The sequence below is a fragment of the Polypterus senegalus genome, chromosome 5, assembly GCF_016835505.1.
Source record: "Polypterus senegalus isolate Bchr_013 chromosome 5, ASM1683550v1, whole genome shotgun sequence".
Lineage (NCBI taxonomy): Eukaryota > Metazoa > Chordata > Cladistia > Polypteriformes > Polypteridae > Polypterus > Polypterus senegalus.
Window position 1 is genome coordinate 207,919,711 of NC_053158.1, and position 20,747 is coordinate 207,940,457.

General features: G+C 48.7%; 2 protein-coding genes across 2 annotated transcripts in view; both read left to right on the plus strand.

Annotated features, from left to right (window-relative positions):
* ahrrb (aryl-hydrocarbon receptor repressor b) overlaps window positions 1-2,404 on the plus strand; it is a 35,704-nt gene extending 33,300 nt beyond the window's left edge. Inside the window, exon 11 of the mRNA XM_039754045.1 lies at window positions 1,257-2,404. Coding sequence (XP_039609979.1) covers window positions 1,257-2,280 — 1,024 coding nt within the window. The 3' untranslated portion in view covers window positions 2,281-2,404. The remainder of the gene's footprint in view (window positions 1-1,256) is intronic.
* Window positions 2,405-11,952: 9,548 nt separating this feature from the next.
* Window positions 11,953-20,747, plus strand: part of exoc3 (exocyst complex component 3) — a 39,992-nt gene continuing 31,197 nt past the window's right edge. The window contains exons 1-2 of the mRNA XM_039754046.1: window positions 11,953-12,123; window positions 16,600-16,758. Of these exons, the coding sequence (XP_039609980.1) occupies window positions 16,615-16,758 (144 nt within the window). The 5' untranslated portion in view covers window positions 11,953-12,123; window positions 16,600-16,614. The remainder of the gene's footprint in view (window positions 12,124-16,599; window positions 16,759-20,747) is intronic.

Genomic DNA, 20,747 nt, shown 5'->3' on the forward strand with positions numbered 1-20,747 from the left:
ACCCAACTCCAATTCCCATGGAGCCCTGTGGGAAACCGAGGCACCGCTCCAGCCCAGGGGGTGGCCATCTAGTGTCCAGGGGGAGGTATTGCAATGTAAATGGCTGCTCCCCCTGAGCATATAATGAAGGGGCGTCCCAGCCGGACATGGACCCCCGGCTGTCCACCACACTTGGCCGATATACTTTATAGGAACGACAAATGCAACGTATCTACGGTGAAAGGCGCTATATAACCTCCAGTTACTGCAGTCAGTATGCCCGTGATGACCCTGAGTGAGTCCCATGAGCTTCCTTTTCCGGTGGACATGTGGAGACATTTTAAAAGACCCTTTCAATGAGCTCTGTTCACTATGAAAGGCACTATATAACTTCAGAATGCTAACCGTTTAGCGCCCCCTACAGGTTGTCATGTGCCCTGACTGCACTCCCACTTAGACGTTTTAAATGAACTGTTAATGCATTGGCGGCACGGTGGCGCAGTGGGTAGCTGCCTCGCAGTTAGGAGACCCGTCTGGGTTCGCTTCCCAGGTCCTCCCTGCATGGCGTTTGCATGTTCTCCCCGTGTCTGCGTGGGTTTGCTCCCACAGTCCAAAGACATGCAGGTTAGGTGCATTGGTGATTCTAAATTGTGCTTAGTTTGGGTGTGTGTGTGCCCTGCAGTGGCCTGGCACCCTGCCCGGGGTTTGTTTCCTGCCTTGTGCCCTGTCTTGGCTGGGATTGGCTCCAGCGGACCCTTGTAGTTAGGATATAGTGGGATGGATGGATTGATGTTAATGCATGTTGTTTACTACATAAGGCGCTATATAACATTCAGAATGCTAACCCCCTACAGCGCCCCCTACAGGTTGTCATGTGCCCTGACTGCACTCCCACTTAGACATTTTAAATGAACTGTCGTTTACTACGTAAGGCGCTATATAACATTCAGAATTCTGGACATTCAGACACCTCTACAGGTGGTCACATGCACTGCCTGTGCTCACAATGCCATGCTAATTACACAAGTGATGCCCATGCTTAAAGGCGCTATATGAAATCCCCATTTAATGCTTCAGTCCTCAATGCTGACCCCTAGTGATCTCTTTGTAGAATTGCAGAAGCTCATTTGGACCGAAACATTGGGTGTGCCTGGCCAGTGTCACTTTGACACTCCTGTGACATGGTGGTTTTGCCACCTGGGGGTCCACACTGGCTGTCATGTTGAATTTCTTTTATCACACAATTTGTTTTTTTTTTTGTTTGTTTTTTTGTTTAGTGATAAAGAGGATGAAGAAAACGTAGTGAAGCCCCTCGCTAACAGCCACATGGGTGACCATGGCACTGGACGCCTGAGACAGCAGGGTCCTTGGAACGGGACCCCAGCAATGGTCGACACCATGAAATCCAAAGCCCAGCCCAACAAGCTCAACGGCTGTCGGTTCACGCAGGACGAGCCCCTCAAATTCTGCAAGTCCCCGCTGCCGGGGCACCGACCCGAATGTCTGGAGAACGAGTGGCCGTCAAAGTGTTCATCGGGGGCCCAAAATCAAGTGGGCTTCCCAAACCGGCATCACTTGGGGAAGTCGGGCGGCTGCAGAGCGCCCCCTAGCTATCACCACAGCGACCCCCCCAAGTATTACGACACCCCGCTGAACCCCGACCTGGACGGCTGTGTGACGGAGGCCCTGAAAATGGACGCGCTGTACTCCGCTCAGCCACACAGGGTCCACGCAGACACGCCGGTGAAACTCGAGCACGACTTGGACGGCAGGAACGGCTGCCACATGTACACTGGCGCCCAGGGCCGGGCATGGGAGTGTAAGGAGTATCTGGAGAAGGGCTTGGAGCTCTCGGGTCCTGAAGGCGTCCTGCTGAAGTCAGAGCTGGACTACCTGGAGCAGTACGCCGACTGTCAGAAGAGCAAAAGCAACTTCACCGCCCCGCTCAGTGAACATTACGGCGATGCGTGTGCCAGAAACAGAGCCGCCCGGTGCCCACCTACTAAGGACTTCACCCAGGTGGGCTCACAGGTGCCCAGCACCCACTGTTTGGACGCTTCACTCTGCTGGCATCACCATGTGGAGCACAAGGAGTACAACTGGTATGATGACAAGGACGTCTGTGCCTTGAGAGGTCAGCACGTCATTCACTCCATCAAACGCGAGCCCATGGACTCACCCCCCTGGCACGAGCCACAGCAGGCGGGCATGCAGACTGCACTGGCACACCAGGGGGCGACACCAAACTGCGGTTCATATACGGTGCCCCACAAACCCGCCCAGTATTTATATCTGCAATGAGAGCTGCCTGCTCTGGTATTGCCAGGGTCTCAGAGGTGTGTGCCCACCTGACTGCTTGACCATCAGCCTTATGGTACAACTGCATGGAATATGCGTTTTATTAAAGCACTTTTCATAAAAGACATATTGGACCGCAGTGTTTATTGATCTGGAAAGGGGGGGGGGGCAGCTGTTGGGACCACCGTAGTTGAGCAGAATGTGGGAGCAGTACAGACAAGGATGGGCATGGTGCCCAGCAAGTTCACCAGTCCTCTTCAGCCAGATTCTCCAAACTAGCACCCACAGCCCACCGCACCCCTCGGTCACTTATCCTCATGAGTCGGTGGGTCTGCAGCTTTCTAACTTTGTAGCTTTTCAATCATTGGGGGGATTGAAGCACAGGTGTGCCCCAGAGAGAGAGAGTCTCGTATGGTGTGTTGCCTTCTGGGAGCTCAGGCGGAGGACCTCCATGGAAGGGTGGGTAGGCTCTCGGCCAGAGCGGGGGTGGATCCAGGTGTCATTGTCCACGTTGGAACAAATGACATACATAAGGGTGGTCTGTCAGTTCTGCAATCCAAATTCAAAGAGTTAGGTACCAAGCTGAGGAGCAGAACTGACAAGGTGGTCTTCTCCGAAGTTCTGCCTGTGCCACGCGCCAGTCCAGGTAAGACTGAGGAGACTAGAAGGCTTAACGTGTGGCTCAAATCTTGGTGCAGGGTAGAAGGGTACGGGTTTATGGGGCATTGGGACTCCTTTTGGAACAGATGGGACCTGTTAGACTGTGACGGGCACCAATGTATTGTGTATGTGTAGGCCAGTCGAGGACTGGGAGGGCAGGGAGTTTAGGACAGGCCAGGTTTAGATCTATACATGGAAGAACAAACAATGGTGTAAAAATAAAAATGCATAGAAATGTGAATTCAAAGCAAACATTTAAATGTAGAAGGAGTAACACATTAACAATAACTTGACTTAATGCTAGAAGGATCAAAAATAAGGTGAGTGAGTTGGAGTTGTATGTAGCAGAGCAGAATTATGATATTATAGCAATAACGGAAACCTGGCTAAATAACAAAGATGGGGATGAGTGTAACATAGAGGGATACACATTATTAGGAAGGATAGACAGAACAGAAAAGGAGGTGGGGTTGCTGTTTATGCCAAACAGGATTTAAATGTAAGTCATCTTCAGTTGGATGATGAGCCCCATCTTAGTGAGGACGTGTGGCTTAAAATATTAGGGAAAAGGTCTCATTTTAGGAGTGTGTTATAGACCACCCAATTCAGACAGTAATTTCAACACACATCTTTGTAGTAATATCAAAAAGGCAAGTTTACAGGGGATATTATAGTCATGGGGACTTTAATTATCCAAATATTAACTGGGATAACCTTACAGATGGAGGAGCACAAGAGCAGGAGTTTTAGAAGTAATCGGCGACTGTTTTTTAACACAGCATGTTAAAGCACCAACACGGGTGAAGCCTGTCTGGATTTAGTATTCTGTAATAATCAGGATAGAATTGAGGGTGTAGAGGTGATTGGACCACTAGGGTCACGTGACCAGAATGTAATACAATTCTCAGTATTTTGTAAGAGTGCAGATGCAAAGACTAAAATTGTTAAGTTGAACTTTGGTAGGGCTAATTTTGAGCAGATGTGACAAAGTCTAAGTAGGATAGACTGGGATAAGACAGTCGAGGAGCAGTGGAACAGGTTTAAAAATGTAATGCAGGACAGATACAGACCTAAATTTGGAATTAATAGGAAACTAAAAAACTCCACAATGGATTAATAAAGATTTAAAAAGAAGTTGCAAAGGAAAAAACTGCTGTATAAGGCATATAAGACTAATGACTGCAAAGAGAATCGTAGAGCGTATGAGAAAATGAGGGCAACCATTAAGAAGGATATCAGGGAGGCTAAAAGACAGTTGGAGAGGAATAGCAGATAAGGCGAAGACCCCAAGAGATTCTTTCAGTATTTTAGTAGTAAAAGAACAGTTAAGGAGGAGGTCAAGTTCATCAGGAATAGTAAAGGGGAATTAAAAGATACAGACAATGAAATAGCAGATGCCCTAAACTTACATTTGTCTGAGGTGTTTACAAGTGAGCAAGTGGATAACCTCAGAGCAGTAACAGGGACTACTAAGGAGGTGCTGAGGGATTGTAGAGAGAGAAGAGCTGCTCAGATTAAATAAGATGAAATCAAACAAATCACCAGGACCAGATAATATTTATCCTCGTGTTCTTAAGGAGGCCAGTGAGTTCAGATATAAACCCTTGACACATATTTTAGGAAGTCACTGAGCACTGGAGAGATTCCAAAGGACTGGAAAATGGCAAATATCATCCCATTATATAAAAAGGGTGACAGGGCAGATCAGAGCAACTATAGGCCAGTAAGATTAACATGAAACATCACAGGAAAATTAATGGAAGGAATTATTAAGGATAAGATTGAGCAACACATGGCAAGGACAGGACAGTCAGCATGGGTTGAGAAGAGGGAGGTCGTGTTTTACTAACATGTTGGAATTCTATGAGGAGGAAACAAAAGGAGACATCAAAGTGGAGCAGATGAGATTATTTATCTGGACTTTCAGAAAGCATTTGATAAGGTGCCACATGAGAGGTTGGGCATCAAACTAAAAGAAGTGGCAGTTCAGGGTGATGTTTTTAGATGGGTGCAGAATTGGCTCAGACACAGGAAGCAGAGGGTGATGGTGTGAGGAACCTCATCAGAACTGGCCGATGTTAAGAGTGGTGACCAGCAGGGGCAGTGCTAGGGCGCTGCTATTTTAATATATATAAATGATTTAGATAGGAATATAAGTAACAAGCTGGTTAAGTTTGCAGATGATACCAAGATAGGTGGATTAGCAGATAATTTGGAATCCATTATATCATCACAGAAGGACTTGGATAGCAGACAGGCTTGGGCAGATTTGTGGCAGATGAAATTTAATGTCAGTAAATGTAAAGAATTACACATAGGAAGTAAAAATATTAGGTTTGAATACACAATGGGGGTCGGAAAATCGAGAGTCGACCTTATGAGAAGGATTTAGCAGTCATAGTGGACTCTAAGCTATCAACTAGCTGACAGTGTTCAGAAGCCATTAAGAAGGCTCACAGACTGTCAGGTTATATAGCGCCTTGACATGTGGAGTACAAGTCACAGGAGGTTCTGCTCAGCTTTATAACACACTGGTGAGGCCTCATCTGAAGTATTGAGTGCAGTTTTGATCTCCAGGCTACAAAAAGGACATAACAGCACTAGAGAAGGTCCTGAGAAGAGCGACTAGACTGATTCAGGACTACAGGGGTTGAGTTTATTAAAAGATTTAAAGATCTGAGCCTTTACAGCTTAAACAAAAGAAGATTCAGAGGAGACCTGACTGAAGTGTTTAAAATGATGAAGTGAGTCAGTCCAGTGGATCGGGATGGTGACTTTAAAATGAGCTCATCGAGAACACGGGGACACAGTTGGAAACTTGTGAAGGGTAAATTTTGCACAAACAGTAGGAAGTTTTTCTTTATACAAAGAACGATAGACACTTGGAATAAGCGACCAAGTAGTGTGGTAGACAGTAAGACGTTAAGGACTTTCAGAACTCGACTTGATGTTTTCTTGTAAGAAATAAGTGGACAGGACTGGCGAGCTTTGTTGTGCTGAATGGCCGGTTCTCATCTCGACTGTTCTAATGTACAACTCTCTGACTTAAAGTTTAACGTTTGTGTCAAATCCCCCCTTGACCAGCGTCCACCTCTGCCCTGAGCCCTTGAGGAAGAATTCACTTTAAAGTAAGAGCCGTGACTTTCACCATTTTAGATACTTCAGAGGGTCCCCTTACCGCCTCCATTGGGGTCAGCTCCATGTATTTAATGTGAAGACCCCAACCGTGCACATCAGTCCAAGTGAGGCCTCCCCCGTGGCCCACATGACTTAAGTATGACCTCTGCTGACTTGTACTCTAGAGTTCAGGGCGCTATATAACCTGACGCCCAATCAATCCTTCAAATGGCGTTCACGTTTTCTCTTCATGGCTTTCTCTCTGATTGCTCTCCGAGGTTCTGAATCGGGACAGTCGCTGTCCTCTGACCTTTCTCTAGTGTTGTTGTGTCTTTTTTCTGTAATCTGGAGACCAAATCCATACGCCGTTCTGCAGATCAGGCCTCACTCGCGTGTTATGGAGGTGAAGTGTGACCTCCCTTCACTTGTGCTGTATGTCGAGGGACTCGTTCATACTTCACGCTCAGATGGCTGCCACGTGTTTCCAGCGTTCATTTGACGCGTCCTCTGAGCAGGTCCTCAGAGGGGAGGAACACAGCAGAACCTGATATCCTAGTGGTCCTCACGTTCTCATTTGTCGCTGTCCATGGTCCTGAATCAGCCTAGTCACGCTTCACTGGACTTCCTCTTGTGCTGCTATGTCTTTTTTTGTAACATGGAGACCAAAGCTGCACCTGGTAGTTCCGGGGGGCCTGGGTAGTGCAGTAGTTAGCTGAAATGTGACCTCCTGTCATTTGTGTTGTGTATGTAAGGGGGCGCCATGTGACCCGAAGTCCTAAAGGCTCAACTCCTCCAGTTGTTTCTAATCAGTTGCTCCCCATGGTGTTGTATCCGCCTGGTCGCTGCCCTCTGACCTTTGTCTGCTGCTGCTGTGCCTTTTCTATATTATTGAGACGATACTCCAGGTGAGCCCCCACTAGTGCGTCGTACCACTTCAGCAGCATCTCCTGTGGCTTGTACTCCACACATCTTGGTGCTACGTAGCCCTGCTAACTTGGTAACCTCCTGTATTATCGTGGCATTTCCCTCCACTTGCCCTGTACCTGTTTCCTCACGGGTAAGTGTTCTCGTCAAGTTGGTTATCGGGTTGGTCTACTGTTGCACTTTAAGATGAACACACAGACAGACAGACACACAGACAGACCCTGCCCCATGAAGACACACACTCGCTGATTAACCCTTTGCACTTTAAATCACACCAGTGCTATATTAATAACAGCCCGTCACTCAGCACTTCAAGAGACTTCCTTATTATCGGCACGAACAACAATACGATGTTTTAGTGACATCTCAGACCTAAATATTACGTTTGGTCTACAAGAATACATTTAAACCTACAAAGACTCAGCACTCTTGACTATAAGCCATTCATCAGCCAAGAAGACTTTCTTTATCGTATTTGTCCCTTCTGTCGAGTGGCGCTCTCACTCTCAGCCTTATAAACCTCGCAGCACAGAAATAATGGCAGAAATCCGTCTGTCACCAGCTGCTCAAAGACATCTAACTTATTACTCCAATCACTCTAAGCACTGAAAGTTAAAAGCAGCAGGGTGTTCATTACAAGAATAATAATAAGAATACCACAAGAACAAAGAATACTAGAAAATAATAGGTAGTGATAGGAAAGTCTGAATATAAATAGTCTTTAGAAAAAGCTTACGAAAACGTTACAGATGACAAGGACGAGTGTGCCAGGGAGGCGTTTGATTTAGCAGTCGGTGTTCATGATGCCTTTCTGACGACCAGGGCCGTCTTCGTCCGTTCCTCTTCTTCTTTGCTTCTCTCTTCTTGCTTCTCAAACCAAGTCATATTTATTATGAAATGTCATTCCTTGGTTTCACAACACATGCACCTGATTGGCTGGCTGTCCAAATGATTGATGAATTAATTCAATGTCCGTTTTCCCACACAACAAAACCTTTGCTGTGCTCTGAGGTATCAGAAGTTCTTCCTGTCCCAAGCTGTAAACCAAATTGTTGTTCCAGATGTCCATCCATAAAGTAATCAATAGCCTGAGGTATCAGCTCAGCCTCCTTTCCCAGGCTATAAACCAAATTAGCACGAAGCTATGAACAAGTGTTATAAAAGTAAGGTGTAAGGGAAGAAAACCTGCTTTGATTTGTCAAGTTCATCTGTTGTCTTGTCTCAAACAAAATGTAATGGAAACCAAATGTCCAGCTTTTATACACCATAACACCTCCTCAACGGCTTTCTCACCGATTGCTGTCCCAGGTGCTCGTCTTCTCCTCGGACTTCCTCTTGTGCTGCTCTGTCTTTTTTTGTGCTCTCGGTACTTCAAGTGAGGCCTCACCTGTGCTTTATGTGGCTGCAGTGTGACATCTCTTGGCTTGTATTGTACATTTAAGGTTGCACATTATACCCTAACATCCTGGCAGTCCTTCTTCAGTCCACATGTCACCCCTCAGTCCCCACTTAGTTCCTCCTTGTTTGCTCTCCAGGGTCCTGAATCAGCTTAGTCGCCTTTCCCTGGACCTTCTCATGTGCTGCTTGGTCTTTTTTGTAGCCCAAAGAACAACATCAGCCCACATACAGTACCATCCAGATGAGACCTGACCAGTGTGTTGTGTGACTTACGTGTAACCTCCTTTGTATTGTACTTTACATATCAGGGCGAGGTACACCCTGACATGTCACTTCTGTCCTCTTCAGCCGTGTCACCTCTTGATCTCCATTTGACTTCCTTCTTTAGGTCTCAGTTGCTCGCCGTGATGTTGAATCAGCCTCATTGTTCCCTTCTGGGCGTCCTCTTGTGCTCTTCTGTCTTTCTGGTAATTTGGAGCACAGAATGGCACCCAGTACTCAGGTGAGACCTCGCTGGTGTGCAGTGTAGATAAAGCAGAACCTCCATGACGTGAGCTGCACACTTTGTGGGTGCCACATTACCTAAGGTCCTATTAGCCTTCATAACGGCTTCACTTCACTGCTCGGCTGTAGATAGTAACCAGTCCACTACGACTTCCAGGTCCTCCTCATAAGGTGTACTTCCAAGTGTCAGAGTCTCCATTGTGTTTTAATTTCCGAGATCACGTTTCATCTGCCCACGTTCTCCTAAGTCTGTTTGCTGTCCTGGTCTGCCCTTCCACTTCATTACCGTCACTGTGACCCACTAGAGGGTTGGTGTCATCATCAGACGTACCTCACTTGTCCTTTTCATTCTTGGACTCTCACCATAACCCTTTGTTCTTAGGGTTCTCCGTCTCCAGATTCCCACTTCTCTTAGTCTGATTACAAATGTCTCTTATCAAAGCCCTTCAGAAAATCCGACTTATGAAGACCACCTGCTTTGACCCTGGCCTCCTATAATTCCACCATTTGACTTGACCTCGATCTCCCCAGTAAACATCTTCATGTGCTGCTCGGCTTATTCCTCATGAATTCTTTCCATTAAGTTACTCCTGGCGCGTGAGGCCTACTGGCCGGTGGTGACCTGATGATTCTTCCTGATCACCTTTTCTGAATTTCATTGATAACATTTGCTGGCCTGCCCATGTGCCGTGGTCTCTGACAGGAACGTGTCCAGGATTTCTGTCCTTACTCACCCACCAGCCTCCATAAGTGGCCTCGTCAGATCCACGTCATCTGGTGCTGGAGATCTCAGCCTTTCTCATCTTTACAGCGCGTCCCCCTCTTGAGGTCCCAAGTCCTCCCTGATAGTCGCAGTTTATGCTTCCTATGATTTATAAGAACAGAAACCACTAAGCTTTGGCTAACTGGTGTCACTGAGCTCTCAAAGTGTGGTTAAGGCTTGGGACTTCAGACCTTGAGGCTGTGGGTTCAAATCCCACCCCTGCCACCGTGAGACCCTCAGCAAGTCTCTTGGCCTGTGAAGTACCCAGTTGTATCATAAGTGATGTAAGTTGATTTGGATAAAGGTGTTGGTGTAGAATGTTAGTGGGGTGGGCTTTTAGGAGGAAACCCTGTGGGTGGGGGTCTTTTCAGCAGTGGGGGTTCATGAGAAGATTCCCACACTTTAATGTAAATGTTTGGTTGCGAGGCCTGGAAACGTCTGAGACCACTGGGGCGGAGTCAACAGAGCAGGCCGCAGGATGGGCGTCGTCTTACGGGCCTCAGAGCGTCTCGGGTCACCGGGCGAGTTTGTCTCGTCTGCAGCTGGCCCTTCTGTGGACTTTGCTGCTCTTGTCTGTGTCCTCAGACGTCTCCTCCCAAGGATCATATGTGGCCCAGGTGACATCTGGACTGACTCGACGGTTTGCTACTCATTATCTTTAAACACTGAAGGCTCCGTTTGTTGCCATTTGTGATCGTTTTCCATCAGTTCATCCATTTTCTTAAGCACTTCAGAGCCTAGCCTGGCAATGTGGGACACGGCCGGCTGGACAAGGGGGCTCATTGTGGTGCACGCACACAAACACAGAGTCCCCTCGTAATCACCCAGCCAGCAAACACATGCAGGAAGTGGAGGGGAAATGAAGACCACCACAACACACTCATCCCTCTGACCCAGGACCCCTGAGCTGTGCGTCGGCAGCACTAACCAGTGGGCCACCCTGTAGTTACTTTTCCTTCCTTCACCCTCAATACCAGCAGTCGCCTGACCTGAGAGGGAAGCAGGAGCTGGCAGTCACCTCGGTGGGCCGACGCTGAAGATCTCTTGAGCCAAAATGGAGACCACTTGAGTGTGGCCAGGAAACAGTTCAAAGGTCAACTCGAACAAACAGGCCGAGGAGAAGCAGCAAGCAATAGAGTCACATAATGGGGCTCATGGTCAGCACGGGGTCCACTACAAGTAAGAAGGTTTACAGTGGACACGGGTGTGGACAGGGCTGTGGATTGTCCACTAAACCGAACCTTTCATCCCAAACTTCACTTTCAGCACAGCGTCCTTTGTAGAAGTGTGCCCGCCGTCAATGCCCTTAGGTGCTCAGCTTCACCAGTCAGTGTACCTCACTTGTCCTCGACTCCTATAGCTGGCTGTCTAAGTCAGAGGGCACAGTGAGCCAAGCGAAGCTCCGGACATGAACATCAGGTGTGCGCGTTAACAAAGTTTCTGTTAGACTGTGCAGTCGTCTTCTCTAATCAAAGATTCTGAAGATACTGGAGATAATGGTGATACTGGAGGTTACCAGTCCAGGGGCTCACAAGTAGCCATTTAACCACCTCAGGGTCTGCACAGAAGCTCTGCCTGATGGTCACTTTATCTTGGAGGTCAAGGAGCAGTGTGTCCAGCCAAAGTGTTTCCATAGGTACCCACCTGTGGCATTGTGTTTCACGTCAGAAATGTCCATCAGCTGGCATCTCACGTGGCCACCACACCTCCGAGGCTGAGGCAACAAACTCATATGGCAAACTGAGTCCGACTCCGAGCAGGTTTGGGGGGCTGCAGGCTACCAGGTGGTCCTCAGTAAACAACATTCCAGAAAGGTGAATCTATTTGGACCCCTTCTATGCCAGGCTCTTGTATACCAGCCACCAATTCCTACATACGATAGATAGATAGATAGATAGATAGAGTGAAAGGCACTATATGATAGATAGATAGATAGATAGATAGATAGATAGATAGATAGATAGATGTGAAAGGCACTATATGATAGATAGATAGATAGATAGATAGATAGATAGATAGATAGATAGATAGATGTGAAAGGCACTATATGATAGATAGATAGATAGATAGATAGATAGATAGATAGATAGATAGATAGATAGATAGATAGATAGATACTTTATTAAAAACCAAGGGGAAATTCACAAATAGTCAGGTAGATGTATTGTTTAACAATTATATTTATTCATTGTGCTGAATGTGTCAGCTTTCTTCTTGTGTATTTTATAATTTGGCACTGGTAGCGCTCGCCATTCTGCATTTCGCGGCGAAACCGACGAGAACTACAATTCCCAGCGTCCACCGCGCGACACTGCGCCCTGCTCCGGAAGTGCCTTCTACCAGCTGTCGGCCTTAGCCGTGAAGGCGAAGGAGGACTTCTAGGAAAAAGGATGACAAATAAAGAGTGAAGATGGGAGTCCGTGTCGGCGAATAACACAGGATTGGTTTTATTCAGAAGAAGGCGCGGAGAACATTTAAAGGTAGGATGTGGCGCTTGAGCAGAGTGCGCTGACTCCCACCTGGGCCTTCGTTCCTCGCCAGAAGCCAAAACTCCTGCAAGGCTGAAGCGCTCGCAGTGGGGCTTCGTTTAGTGGGTGGCCGTGGTCGTCGTGGTGCTGCACAGTCGATCGGCAGTCGCCTCTCCGAGGAGCAGAGAGTGGCCTGTCGTGGGCTGCGTGCTCGTCCGTCACCAGGCGGAGCGGAGGGAGCGTCTGGAGCTGCCGCGGCGGCGCCTCCTCCTTTCCGTGCTCGTTAGGTTTGGTGGGACACTTTGGAGGCGCTTCGCTTTCACTTCCTTATTCCACGTTTGCCCCGACACAGACGTGGAGGGAGAGGTGAACGTGCAAGCGGGAGCTGCAGACCTCCATGCTGACGTGACTGTCTGTTTTAGGCTCGGTGGGCGCAGCTTTCAGTCCAGGCACCAGGGTTGAGCAGGAGGAGGAGCGGCGGCGGCGGCTGCTGCTGTTGTGTTAGTCCCGGGGCTGCGCTGGCTTTCTGTCCGCCATACCGCCGTTCGTGCTCGGTTTGCGGCTTTCTTTGTTGATTGAAGATGTGCCTGGTGGGGCGCTTCCCATTTAAAGGGCACGTTTGGTGCAAAACAGCCGGTAATTGAGCTTTGTCTGGGGCTCCTCACTGAGTGCATACGCAGAACCCTCCGGTAAAGTGCGTGTATAAAGTTTATAAATCACGGAAATGGCAGACATAAAGGCACAGGTGGTTAAGTTTAAACACACAGGAGAACAATAACCTGAGTCACAAAAATGGAAACCAACAGCATCGTCCATTAATGGATTGTTGAACCCTGGACCATTGACAGTGGAGGGCAGGAAAACAAAAACATCAGTGGGGGAAAAAAATTAAACCTCTTGGGGGGGTCCACGGGCGGCGATGGCAGACAAAGAACGACACGGTGACAGACCTGGAGACCTTCTATAATGGGGTCTGTGCTGGCCGTCCAGTCTGATGGCTCCAGTGCTCCCAGTATCTGAGAGGAGTGTTAAGGACGGTCTTGTGTGCCAGTATGCCCAGCTCACCAGCCGCTCTAGTTAGGGTGTGCCAGCCTAAAGTCGTGAGTCTTCAGCCTGAGACTGAGGGGGCAGCTCTGCCAACAGCCTTGGGACCCCAGAACTCAAAGCCCAAACTCCCACTGTTGAGTTATTAATGATAAGTAGGCTGGCATCTTGAGCCCCCGATGTGTGCTCGGGTGTGTAAAGGATGGCACACTTGGAGAAGTGAGCAGGGCCTCGGCCGTTTATATGTTAGGAGGAGGATATTGAAGTCTGCCCTAAACTTAACTGGGCGCCAGTGTGGGGACGCGAGGACTGGACTTGCGTCTTTGTATTTATGTATTTATTTTTGACTGAAAGCTCCTTAAACAACAATCTGAATGCATTGCCATTTGCAGTCAACCCACAAATAAAGGCTGGCGTTGATATTTCCGTGTCCCGCATATTTAGAAAGCATTGTTAAGATTGGACAGTTTTGTGTATTTAAAGTGACGTGCCAGCGTCAAGGATGGCACCTGAATTGTGTGCTCCGGTCATGTTGGTGAGCTGGCACTGGTACAGCGTGTTGCTGACAAAACAGATGGGGATCCTGGCTTGCAAACCCCAGAAATGACCCTCTGTCTGCCACAGCCAGGTGTGACGTGGGCATCCCCTTGGCCGGGTCCTGAACAAATCGCGCCACACGCCGTAAGTGACGCTCCCTCAGAGTCGCGTGTAAAACTAATACCGAGTACGGATTGTCGTGGCGGTGGGCTCGTGGTTTCAAGGCGTTCTCGTCCACCCTCGCCTGTAACTCGCTGGCCCCAATAATTAAGGATGGCGTGTGGAGTGAAAGTCCTGAGCCCGGCGGGTCACCGTATTGGACTTGTGAGTGTCGCGATGGAGTCCTGGCAGCGCCGTGAGATCGGTTTGATAAATTCGAGCTAATGCCGGCGGGCAGAGTCTGCGTGGTAAAACGGAGCGGCCGATGGTGTCAGACGCTGCCCGTCAATCCAGCACCACCCCTACACAGAGCGGGTACGAGAATGTCACTCTCTGCTGTCATAGGCGTCCTTCACAGCCCAAAGCCTCGTCGTCGTCCGTCTTCAATGCTGCCTTGTAAAGCTGTCGTGGTGCCTGCTGCTGCCCTGCAGGGTGTGGGCTTGGGCCTCGTCACTCTTGTAAAATGGGCACTGCCCGTTGTTGTGCTTTTAGTTTTTATGAGAGCCACGCAGCACCCATCCATGACGAGGTACGATTTGCCACCTTTAACGGGAGCCCCAATGATGTGCCAAACAGCAGACCAATATTAGCAGGGACCGCTCTCGCGTCATTACACCCACCGGGCACTAAATGTGAGAAAGCCCACATCCGAGGCTGGCATTGTGGAGAAGTGGAAAGGGCAGGTGTGTCTGTGGAGGGCTGCGTTTTTAAGTTTGTTGACCTGGAGCGGTGGTCCGTGCTGCCCCCAGAGATGCCACGTGTGTGGGTTGTCTGCACGTCCTGTCCATGTCATGCTGGCTTTGTCCCTTTGTCACCTCCGTGCCATGCCACTCTAAACTTTACTTTTGAGATCTTCCTGAGCAGCTGGCGCTTGAAAGGCTCCCGGGTCTCGTTGGCCGTGTTTTGTCCCGTGATGATGATGATGATGATGATGGTGACATCTGAGGCACATGGTGACAGGCCAGGCAGCAGATGCATTTTGGTGGTCATCGGCAGATGAGGGGGCTTAGTGAGGTGAGGTGAGCTGAAGTTAATGCTGGACACGTCGTGCAGAACATTCTAGAATGACCCGCTGGAATCGACGTTTGTAGATTGAAATCTCACAACACCCACCCAGGGCTAATCTAAACGTTCTGAGCAGATGGCGACTCCTAACTTGACCATCGGGGGCCATGTTGATGGACCACCTCAGTTATCCTTTTCATGAAGAAGCTAATGGAGTCATCATCATCATCATCACAGGAAAACGGCGGCCGTAAAGAAGTGCTTGAGTTTACCACCGACGGCAGAGCTGTGGTCATAAATCTGCCACCCTCAAGTGGCGCTGCGTCTACCGCAGACCCTTCAGATGCCAACTCCCGAGGCCTTCGTGAATTACACGGTGACTCTGGGCTCGCCGCGCACACACCTGCGCTCATGACCAGCACAGGCTCCTCCTCCTCCTCCTCCACCAATGACCGACCAATCGGAACACAGAAGTCGCTGGGGCCCGCCCCCTCTGCCGCGATGGGTGGCCGTTGGCACGTCGCTGACACTCTAAAAGCTTAACAACAAAAGCGTATTTCATGTAAGGTTTGAATTTTTGGGGCACTTCATCTTTTTACGTATTTATTGTCACATTTCGTGGATTTATTTGTGTATTTATGTGCTGAATTTTGTCTGAAAGCATCCGCCATACAAGACAGTTGACCAGAACCCTTCTGGCTGTAAGTAAACTGGTGACGTCCGGCGTCCCGTGTGCCCTCAACGCCCTCGGTGGTCCTGGTGAGGCTGCCCACTTGCTGGCCTTTACTTTAGTTTGTGTTTTTTTTTTTTTTGCCCCTTTCAGATCGTGTCACACGTCACCTTTGTAAGCAATCGCAGGTGTCACCGTCACCCACACGTAAAGGTGGCCGACCATTGAAAGTAACTTTATTTGTGTTCGGTTATTCACGTTAAGACACCCAAGTAATTCCAACCCGCAAGTCCGGACGAGAACGTTCTTCATCGAGGTGCCGGCGGACGTTCGCTTGCCTGTGTTGACTCGCAGCCAGAGCTTGTAGAGAAGTTTAAATGACATCGCAGGTAAGGAGTCGGCGACGTAGTCTGTTGGCGTCACTTCACGCTGGCGTATGCGGGAGACGTCGGTGACACGCGTTTGATTGTCCTGTCGTAGACGTTGGTGTCTGTCTGCCCGGCGTCTTCAGCGTCCAGTCGTTTTTGCAGCTTCTTGTATTCTTCTGAGTAACGTAATGTTAGTGCTGCTCAAGGTCCGGCACATCCCTGCGTGACTTTAGATAATAAGGTTTTCAAATCACAAAATGTCTTGAACTCTGTTTATATGTGAGTGGGCACACCTGGCATTCAAGTGGCAGCGTTTAGTCTTTTAGTTTAAAGGTGTCCTGTTTACACCGAGTGCCCCGCCCTGTAGCCTTGTGGGAGGTACTTACTATTATTATTATTAGCCGTCCCCCATGGCTCCACCCACAAAGAACCACGAGGAAGCCCCGCCCCGCTTCTGACATCACACTTCCCCTCCCCTCGGATTAGCGCGAATAAATCACTCCTTCGCCTGAAGAGAGGAGTCGCAAAATCAACAGGAATGTTCAAGCAAATTCTAGAAAAAAACCCGTGAAGTAGTCCTCTCGTGAAAAGCAGACGGACAGACGCGGGATTTTATAGATGTAGAGAGATTATTGTTAGAATGCATTGTATTTAGAACAATAAGTGAAGTGTAATCTGGATTGGCTCATTGTCTCCTTCCTGCAGGATTTGCGTCTCAAAATGGAGGAAACGGACCGCGAGGCTGTGGCGACGGCCGTCCAGAGAGTGGCCGGAATGCTGCAGAGACCCGACCAGCAGGACAAGGTGGAGCAGTACAGGAGGAGAGAGGCTCGCAAGAAGGCCTCGGTGGAGGCCAGACTGAAGGTACCACCGCGCTCGGCGTAACAGCAAGTGCTGACCCTCACCCTCACCCTCACCCTCCCCTGCCACATACTGGTAATGCGCCCCGGACTTTTTAAAGAAAATGTCACAATTCAACAAGAAAAAGTAGAACGCATGCAAAGAGCATCACAATTATTGCAACTCTGATCATTTTACATTCTGCTGATGAAGTGTAAAAAGTATAAATCTGTTATGAAATGTAGAAGTGAGGCCATCGATGAAATTCAGTCAGTCACCGACTGTGCCAACGGCGCTTGATCTGATCTAACTGACTGACTGGCTGACGCTGTCCGGCTAGCCTGGTGAGGCGGCTCAGTCCCAGGGGCGCCAGTGGTCACGAGCGGGCTTCTCAACGAACGTACGGCACGGACTGATCAGCTCCGGCGTGCTGGCAACCAGATATTCGGTGGTTTAAGGGTTAACTCTTTTAGGGCTCTTTTTTATTTCGTTTTTTTTTTTCTCATTTTGTCTCAGGGCTGAATATTTTCCCCAAAAACACAAAGCAATGGTTTAACAAACAAATGGACATCAAATACGTCTTTATGACAAATGCCGCTCTGTGTTATGACCCATGAGCCCCTGCGGTATGTAAATCCCCCCCGTTGGTGTCGTCACTCGTAAGCTGAAAGGCTCTTACTGTTAAAAACAGCTTGAAGTAGTCGAGTGGCTGCCAACCTGTGGTGCCCACTAGCACGCCGCGTGGTTTGGTGAAGTCCAGTAGCCAGCTTGCCTCCCATGGATCGATGTCTGTGCAGTCGTCACCGTAGACACACGAGCTACACGACCAGCTGGGGGGGCCGATCCGTTTTCCATGTCCAGACCACTTGCATCAAAATCACAGTTCAGTGAGTCAGAGTCCAATTCGGCGATAAATAAATTGTACGCACGGAGTATTTTGCTTTGTGCGTTGGCCTCGCTCTCTCGCCCGATGTCTGCGACATCCCAGAAGTCATTTGCTCCATGCTACTCACGCGCATGCGGGGATTCGACGTCAAGTCAACGAGTCTAACGGTCCTCCTAGCAAAGAGGGTCTGCTTATCATGTTAATGGGGAGTGTTGGTGACGTTTCCAGCTCTTATCGCCCTCTGCCCGGCGCTCAGCCCCTTGGGTCGAGATCCGCCCTAAAGGAGTTAAACTTCTCACGGCCCAGTCTTGCTGTTCTTGGTGACTTTGACACCCAGTCCATGACAGTCACAGTCAGGTGTTGTCCCCTCGGAGAGTCGCTGGTGACGGTCATAGAGGAGCCACGCCAACTGCTTAAACTGTCTGCGGCCTGACACTTGCCACACCATTCAGGACCCTCTGCCATTGAATACAACAGTAAATCAGAACCCCCCCATAGTTTAAGAAACTGTCCCCATGGGTTTCTCTGACCTGCCAGAGTCACTCACCGACATTTTGTGTTCATCCATCCATCCATTATCCAACCTGCTATATCCCAACTACAGGGTTTACGGGGGTCTGCTGGAGCCAATCACAGCCAACAGAGGGCGCAAGGCAGGAAACACACCCCGGGCAGGGTGCCAGTGCACCACAGGGCGCCAGTGCCAGTCCATTTTCACTACAAGTTTGTGAATTCCATTCCTGTGATGTCATTCGCCCTGCAGCTCTTTTGGATTCTGTTTCTTTCTTTCTTTCTTTTTTTTTTTTTTTCACCTTGTTTTTGTATGCCATTCTTCTGGTGGTGGCACAGAGACACCGGTGTCCGAGATCGTGGATAAAAAATCTCGCAGTTTATGTCGTAGGGATCCGAACTTCAGGCAGTCAGGAAATCTGTACTGGTCCATAGCAGTCGAGTGTCGTGCCGTGTTAGCCACAGAGTGAAGGTCCAGTAGGGTGAGATGGCTAACTAGACAGATTAGAAATGACACCTCGCCTGACGAAGGGGCCTTAGCTGCATTTGTAATTCATTTAGTTAGCCAATAAAAGGGGTCGTCTCACCCACTGAGTCTTGGTGGTCAGTCCTTGACGTTCACCGTTTTTCAAGTCAGAGTTATTCCTTCACAAACTTGGGGTGTGTGTGTGTGTGGATTTGCCACATGAAGTCGTGTTCTATAAAAAAACCAAAATGGTTCCCTCGCCCCTCACCGGCGCCTTCCATTGTAGAGGCTAACAGGGCGCCACCGGTAAATAAATCCTAAAAACCTCCTGAATACGTCCATGACAGTTTAGCAGTGTTGATCTCGCGCGCATTGTGAAATCTTCTATTAAAATGTCAGTGCGTCTGTCTGTCTGTCTGTCAGTCCGGCCCAGAAGTGCGAGGCTCCAGTTTGAAGCTCAACAAGGTGGCCACAAGTCGATAATACGAGGCTACAGCATGAAGCTGAAAGAAAGCGACTCCATCTGCAAAGTGAAGCCACCGAGGAAAGCAACTCGCTTAGCCGCTGACAGACGAGGGGGGCGAGGACGTCCACAACAACCTTTCTTTATTTATGGAGCCCAAAGTGAGCGCCAGCTCTGCCTTTCAAGTTTTTTGCCGATGATTTCAGTAGTTTCTAGGAGCTCGGGCTTTTTATAACACGGGCTTACACGGCTAGTGGTGTAAATAATGCGTCCGTTTTCAGCGTTACTGGCGATGGACGTCACGTACAGAGTGATGTTTTTAGGCAGTTCTTTACTTTCAACACCTGGTTGTTCTGGAGATTTCCTGGCCTGACCTCACACATTGACAGTAACAAATACACTCAGCTAAAGGATTATTAGGACCACCATACTAATCCGGTGTTTGACCTTCAGAACTGCCTTCATTCTACGTGGCATTGATTCAACAAGGTGCTGCTGAAAGCGTTCTTTACAAATGTTGGCCCATATTGATAGGATAGCATCTTGCAGTTGATGGAGATTTGTGGGATGCACATCCAGGGCACGAAGCTCCCGTTCCACCACATCCCAAAGATGCTCTATTGGGTTGAGATCTGGTGACTGTGGGGGCCATTTTAGTACAGTGAACTCATTGTCATGTTCAAGAAACCAATTTGAAATGATTCGAGCTTTGTGACATGGTGCATTATCTATCCTGATGGAAGTAGCCATCAGAGGATGGGTACATGGTGGTCATGAAGGGATGGACATGGTCAGAAACAATGCTCAGGTAGCTGATGCCCAATTAGCACTAAGGGGCCTAAAGTGTGCCAAGAAAACATCCCCCACACCATTACACCACCACCACCAGCCTGCACAGCGGTAACAAGGCATGATGGATCCATGTTCTCATTCTGTTTACTCTACCATTTGAATGTCTCAACAGAAATCGAGACTCATCAGACCAGGCGACATTTTTACAGTCTTCAACTGTCCAATTTTGGTGAGCTCGTGCAAATTGTAGTGGAGATGAGTGGTACCCGGTGGGGTCTTCTGCTGTTGTAGCCCATCCGCCTCAAGGTTGTGCGTGTTGTGGCTTCACAAATGCTTTGCTGCATACCTCGGTTGTAACGAGTGGTTGTTTCAGTCAAAGTTGCTCTTCTATCAGCTTGAATCAGTCGGCCCATTCATTCTCCTCTGACCTCTAGCATCAACAAGGCATTTTCGCCCACAGGACTGCCGCATACTGGATGTTTTTCCCTTTTCACACCAGTCTTTGTAAACCCTAGAAATGGTTGTGCGTGAAAATCCCGGTAACTGAGCAGATTGTGAAATACTCAGACCGGCCCGTCTGGCACCAACAACCATGCCACGCTCCAAATTGCTTCAATCTCCTTTCTGTGCCATTCTGACATTCAGTTTGGAGTTCAGGAGATTGTCTTGACCAGGACCACACCCCTAAATGCACAACTGCCATGTGATTGGTTGATTAGATAATTGCATTCATGAGAAATTGAACAGGTGTTCCTAATAATCCTTTAGGCGAGTGTATATCCCGAGGTTCAGCCATTTTGAATGGAGACCTGTGTGCTCACAAAGACCAAATCACAGCAAACTGTTTGTGACGCGTGGCGGCTTTTATTTTGATTGACCTTCATAGTTCTGTGAGA